Source organism: Macaca nemestrina, chromosome 4 (assembly GCF_043159975.1).
Source record: "Macaca nemestrina isolate mMacNem1 chromosome 4, mMacNem.hap1, whole genome shotgun sequence".
Classification (NCBI taxonomy): Eukaryota; Metazoa; Chordata; class Mammalia; order Primates; family Cercopithecidae; genus Macaca; species Macaca nemestrina.
Window position 1 is genome coordinate 150725791 of NC_092128.1, and position 6618 is coordinate 150732408.

General features: G+C 55.5%; 1 protein-coding gene across 1 annotated transcript in view; it reads left to right on the forward strand.

The window, feature by feature from the left end:
• Nucleotides 1-6530, forward strand: part of LOC105497371 (trinucleotide repeat containing 18) — a 124623-nt gene extending 118093 nt beyond the window's left edge. The window contains 3 exon segments of the mRNA XM_071095381.1: nucleotides 1423-1659; nucleotides 1851-1925; nucleotides 2490-6530. Coding sequence (XP_070951482.1) covers nucleotides 1423-1659; nucleotides 1851-1925; nucleotides 2490-2696 — 519 coding nt within the window. The 3' untranslated portion in view covers nucleotides 2697-6530.
• Nucleotides 6531-6618: the final 88 nt, after the last annotated feature.

Below are 6618 nucleotides of genomic sequence, written 5' to 3' on the forward strand. Positions count from 1 at the left end.
TGCCGTAGGTGTGGGGCAGGAGCACCTGTTCCGGTAGGAGTCAGTGGTGTCTTAGGCAGCATTTCCAAAGCTGCTGTAGAACGGAGTTTCCAGTCTGTCTTGCCCACGTGCAGTGGTTGAAGTCTGTAATCCCAGCACTTTGGGAGGCTGAGGCGTGAGGATCACTTAAGCTTGGGAGTTCAAGGCTGCAGGGAGCTTTGATTGTGCCACTACACCCCAACCTGGGCAACAGAGTGATACCTTGTCTTGAAAAAAATAATAGTTTTAGCCGGGCGCGGTGGCTCACGCCTGTAATCTCAGCACTTTGGGAGGCCCAGGCAGGAAGATCACTTGAGGTCAGGAGTTCGAGACCAGCCTGCCAACATGGTGAAACCCCATCTCTACTAAAAATACAAAAATCAGCCAGGCGTGGTTGTGCACACCTGTAATCCCAGCTACTTGGGAGGCTGAGGCAGGAGAACTGCTTGAATCTGGGAGGCGGAGGCTACAGTGAGCCAAGATTGTGCCACTGCACTCCAGCCTGGGCGATAGAGTGAGACTTCGTCTCAAAAATAATAATAGTAACAAGTTTTAAAAGATAAAAAAGGCCAGGCATGGTAGCTCACGCCTGTAATCCCAGCTCTTTGGGTGGCTTATGTGGGAGGATCACTTGAGGCCAAAAGTTCGAGACCATCCTGGGCAACACAGACCCCCATCTCTACAAAAATAAAAATATTAGCCATGCATGGTGGTGCATTCCTGTAGTCCCATCTACTCAGGAGGCTGAGGCAGGAGGATGGCTTTAGCCCAGGAGATTGAGGCTGCAGTCAGTTATGATAGTACCACTGGATTCCAGCCTGGGTGACAGAGCAAGACCCTTTTTCTGAAAAAAGTAATTTTAAAAAGAAAAATAAGGCCAGGTGCAGTGGCTGACACTGCAGTCCTAGTGCTTTGGGAGGCAAAGGTGGGAGGATGGTTTGAGGCCAAAAGTCTGAGACCATCCTGGGCAACATAGTAAGACCTTGTTCTCTACAAAAATTAAAAAAAATCAGCCGGGCGTGATGTGCGCCTGTATTCTCAGCTACTCAGGCTGACGTGGGAGAGGATTTCTTGAGCCTAGGAGTTCGTGGCTGCAGGGAGTCATGATTGCGCCACTGCACTCCAGCCTGGGCAACAGAGTGAGACCCTGTCTCAAAAATAAAAAGTCTCGTAGTGGCAGAATCCTTGGATTAAGTGAAGCGCCTCTTGGAGACCCAGCATGTCAAAGAGATGGAAGGGGGCTTCCCCAATTGGAGCTAGACAAGGGGCTTCCTCCTCTCCCCAGAGTTGGATAGGGGTTGACTTGGAGGCCGAGGGCCCGGAGTCCCAAGCGGCAGAGCCTGCTAGGCGGCGGGCTCGGCGGGGCTGGGCCGGGGCTGTGCCGTGACACACGTGTCCTTGCAGCGGCGTGGCATGAAGGGCAAGGCCCGCAAGCTCTTCTACAAGGCCATCGTGCGTGGCAAGGAGATGATCCGCATCGGGGACTGCGCCGTGTTCCTCTCCGCCGGCCGTCCCAACCTGCCCTACATTGGCCGCATCCAGAGCATGTGGGAGTCGTGGGGCAACAACATGGTGGTCCGAGTCAAGTGGTTCTACCACCCCGAGGAGACCAGCCCGGGCAAGCAGTTCCACCAGGGCCAGGTGAGCCTGCGGCACCCCCGGCTGGGCTCCCCAGTCCTAGGCAGTGGAGGGCAGACCTGAGGGCGAGTGAGGCATCCTGGGTGCTGGAGGATCAGTGGCCCTGCCCAGTGGGTCAGCCCTGTCCTGGGACCTGGGGTCAGGTGCGGCGGCTCCCCCGGCTCACCCAAGCCCCTCCCCTGTCCCCCACACAGCACTGGGACCAGAAGTCCAGCCGCAGCCTCCCGGCGGCCCTGCGGGTCTCCAGCCAGAGGAAGGACTTCATGGAGGTAGGTGGTGGTGGTGGTGGTGGTGGGCAGGTTGGGGGTGGCTGCCTCCTTCCGGGCAGCTCAGACAGGGCCTGGCTCAGCATCCGCTGCTGTCCCCCATCGTCTCCCTCGGCCTCTGACCTCCTGTCCCTGCCACTCTCAGTGCCTGGCTCCTGTTCTCTGTCTTTCCCAGTCTCTGCGTCTGTCTCCATCTCTGGGTCTCCTCTGCTCTCCAAGTGTCTGTCCCGGAGTCTCCGGCCATTCTTACCCTCTGACTCTCTCTGGGTCTCTCCCAATCTCTGTCTTTCGGTCTCTGGGTCTCTCTCAGTCTCTGTCTCTCTGGGTCTTTGGATCTCTTGGTCTGTCTGTCCTTGTCTTCTATCTCTCATTTGTTCTCCATCTCTCAGTCTCTGTCTCTCTTTTGTTGGTCTGTCTCTTCGTCAGCCTCTGTCTCCAACTTGGTCTCTGTCTCTGTCTCGGTCCCTGGGGCTCCCTCTGCTTCTGTCTCTGTCCCTGTGGCTCCCCGGGGCTCCCTCGGCCTCTGTGCCTCCCACGCACCATCCTGATATCCCCGCGTGCCCACAGCGCGCGCTATACCAGTCCTCACATGTGGACGAGAATGACGTGCAGACGGTGTCACACAAGTGCCTGGTGGTGGGCCTGGAGCAGTATGAGCAGATGCTGAAGACCAAGAAGTACCAGGACAGCGAGGGCCTGTACTACCTCGCGGGCACCTATGAGCCCACCACGGGCATGATCTTCTCCACGGACGGCGTGCCCGTGCTCTGCTGAGCCCACCGGGCCCCACGGGCCACTGGCCACCTGTGCCCCGAGGGCGGCCAGGGACCCCTCTCCATCACTGCCACGGCGCGGGGACCACGTGCGTTGTGTGCATGCGAGCGCTCCTGCAGGCATGTGCATGGGGCCAGGTGTGCACGTTGACGCCCGGGTGAGCGTGTGTGTGCATGTGTGTGCCCATGTGCATGCACGTGTGTGCACACATGTGCACAAGCCTCCAGCCCCACCTTCCAACCCCTCAGTGCCCCTAGGACAGGGGCCCCTCTTAGCTATCAGGGTATGGCCCTGCCGTCCCCCTCAGGGCAGCCTCGGCCGGGACTGGCCCTCTCTGCCCAGCACGTTGCAAGCACTTGGCCAGGCCGGCCCTCCAGGCTGCTGCTGCGTGGGGGCCCGGGGGCCCCCAGGCCCATGCAGACTGGGGATTCTGGTGGGGAGGGGGGCTTCTAAGGAACCAAACTGACGTTCACTCTGGGCTTCTCGGGCACCCTTAGCATGGAGCCCACCCCAAGGCCTCCCACTGTGCATGGGACGGGGTGGCCCGATGCCAGCCGGCCTCCTTGACCGTGCCAGGGGCCCTGCCCCCACCCTCTCAGGATGGCCTGGACTTGGGGAACAGAGCCGGGTGGGGTTGCAGCCCGGAGCATCAAAGGCACCAGGTGGATTGGGCCCAGCAAAGGCCCACCCTGGTCCAAACCCTCACACTACAGAAAACCCCAATGGTGCTGAAACCCTTGCCCGGCCACGCCCGGCCCCTCCCCACCCAGGAGGGAGGTGGCACTTCTTAACCTGTACAGTTTTATTGTACCAAGAGACTCGCCCCGCCCCTGTATCATAAGCCTTTAAATGGAGTCAACTTTTTAATTATATATATAAAGATAAATATATATAAATATATATAAATATAAACTTTTTAAAACTGTGAAAAATAGCTATGAAATTATAAAAAAAAAAAAAAAACGAACACATTCTGACGTGCAGAATATTATTTTTTATTTCCTGTTAGATTGTAGTGTCTAGCACCGGCTTCACCGGCCTCCCAGTCCCCAGCACACCCCCACCCACCCCGCCAAGTGTACTGTACTCACCCCCCAGGATAGAGAAAAGAGGGAGAGAAGAGGGAGAGAGGCAGGAGCCGGCCCGAGCCCAGGGTCCCTGCTTGGGCCGCAGAAAGCACTTAACCAGGCCCCAAGCCTTCCAGGGAAACCAAGGCCTCGACCAGACAATCTTGAGGGAAGGAAAAGCCAGACTTTGGGTTTGTTTTTTGGGGGAATTTTTTTTTTTTTAAATTTCTTTTGGAATTTTGTTTGTTGGCAAATTCTGTGTGCTCTTTTTCATAAGAAAAAAAAGAAAAAGATTTAATTGGAAAAATAAAATGGTTTGGAGTGGTTTATTTCAGGGGCCGGAGTGGGGTGGTATCTGGGGGGATTCTGCCATATCAGGGCACTGGGAAGTAGGATTCAACTGGAAGTTGGGTACCACCCATGCAGGGGCAGTGACCTGATGGCCATGTAAATGAACTAATCAGCCGGGCACGGTGGCTCACGCCTGAATCCCAGCACTTTAGGCGGCCGAGGTGGGAGGATCACTTCAGGCCAGGAGTTAGAGACCAGCCTGAGCAATGTGGTGAAACCCTGTCTCTACTAAAAATACAAAAATTAGCCGGGTGTGGTGGCTCACACCTGTAATCCCAGCTACTCGGGAGGCTGACGTGGGAGAATCACTGGAACCTGGAAGGCAGAGGTTCCAGTGAGCTGAGATTGTACCACTGCACTCTGGCCTGGGGGTGACAGAGAGAGATGGTCTCAAAAAAATTTTTTTGAGCAAATTTACATGAGAAAAAATTAAAAGTTAAGTTGGCTGGGTATGGTGGCTCACGCCTGTAAAATCCCAGCACTTTGGGAGGCTGAGGTAGGCAGATCACTTGAGGTCAGCAGTTTGAGACCAGCCTGGCCAATATGGTGAAACTCCATCTCTACTAAAAATACAAAAAAATTAGCCGGGTGTGGTGGTGCACGCCTGTAATCCCAGCTACTTGGGAGGCTGAGGCAGGAGAATTGCTTGAACCCAGGAGGCGGAGGTTACAGTGAGCTGAGATCGTGCCACTGCACTCCAGCCTGGGCAACAAGTCAAGACTCCATATCAAAAAAACAATTCCAGGCATGGTGGCTCACGCCTGTAATCCCAGCACTTTGGGAGGCTGAAATGGGTGGATCACCTGAGGTCGGGAGTTCGAGACCAGCCTGACGAACATGGAGAAACTCCATCTCTACTAAAAACACAAAATAGCCGGGCGCGGTGGCTCAAGCCTGTAATCCCAGCACTTTGGGAGGCTGAGACGGGCGGATCACGAGGTCAGGAGATCGAGACCATCCTGGCTAACACGGTGAAACCCCGTCTCTACTAAAAAATACAAAAAACTAGCCAGGCGAGGTGGCGGGCGCCTGTGGTCCCAGCTACTCCGGAGGCTGAGGCAGGAGAATGGCGTAAACCCGGGAGGCGGAGCTTGCAGTGAGCTGAGATCTGGCCACTGCACTCCAGCCTGGGCGACAGAGCCAGACTCAGTCTCAATAAATAAATAAATAAATAAATAAATAAAAACACAAAATTAGCCGGGCACGGTGACACATGCTTGTAGTCCCAGCTACTCGGGATTCTGAGGCAGGAGAATCGCTTGAACCAGGGAGGCAGAGGTTGCAGTGAGCTGAAATCGAGCCACTGCACTCCAGCCTGGGCAACAAAAGTGAAACTCCCCTCTCCCCAACAAAAAAGCAAAGCTGCACATTCCCAGCCATGCCTATCACAACTGAAGAAAATGATACTAATGGTAAGAGTGGCCCCAAGCCCTCACCTAGATGGGGGTGGACAGCCTCTGCACTGGGGCCTAGGGAAGCTATAGGTGAGGGTCTGGCTGCCCAGCGACTGACCTGGTTCGTGTGGGCAGCCTGCAGAGGACAATTGGGGCTTTGCAAAGAGGGTAACCCAGAGAGGGCAGCCAGCTGGCCTCAGGCAAGGGAAGGGCCCGGCGTGGGCTATGGGAAACACTGTGGTGTCACCTGGTGTAGTCTTGGCCCAAGTGGCCGCCCACCTGGACCCCAGGGAGGATGCCTGCCCTGTATCCTGGAGGCTGCAGACCCGGAGCACAGGTGGCCCTTCTGCCCTCCTTTAAGGGACCCACATCAAAACCTGGACCAGCCTCACTGCTTGGGGAAACTAAGGACAGAACAGGCTGGGTACAGTGGCTCACACCTATAATCCTGGCACTCTGGGAGACCGAGGCAGGAGGAACACTTGAGGCCCAGACTTTGCGACCAGTCTGGGCAACAGCAAGATCCCATCTGTACACCAAATAAAAGAATCTAACCAGGCGTGGTGGCATGTGCCCATATTCACAGCTATTTGGGAGGCTGAGGTGGGAGGATCACAGGAGCCCAAGAGGTGGAGGCTGCAGTGAGCTATGATGGCAGCACTGCACTCCAGCCTCGGCGACAGAGCGAGAGCCTGTCTCGCAAAGAAAAAACAAAAATGAGGCACAGGCCGGGTGCAGTGGCTCATGCCTGTAATCCCCCAACACTTTGGGAGGATGAGGCAGGTGGATCACTTGAAGTCAGGAGTTTGAGACCAGCATGGCCAACATGGTGAAACCCCATCTCCACAAGAAAAATTAGCCAGGTATGGTGGCAGGTGCCTATAATCCCAGCTACTTGGGAGGCTGAGGCAGGAGAATTGCTTGAACCTGGGAGGCAGAGGTTGCAGTGAGCCAAGATCGTGCCACTGCACTCCAGCCTAGGCAACAGAGCAAGACTCAGGCTCAAAGAAAAAAAAAAGAAAGAAAGAAAATTAGGAATGGAACAGTGCAGGATTTCGTCCAAATTGCACAAATCAGTAAAAGGGCTGAGGCTCGAGGCCAGGAGGCTCT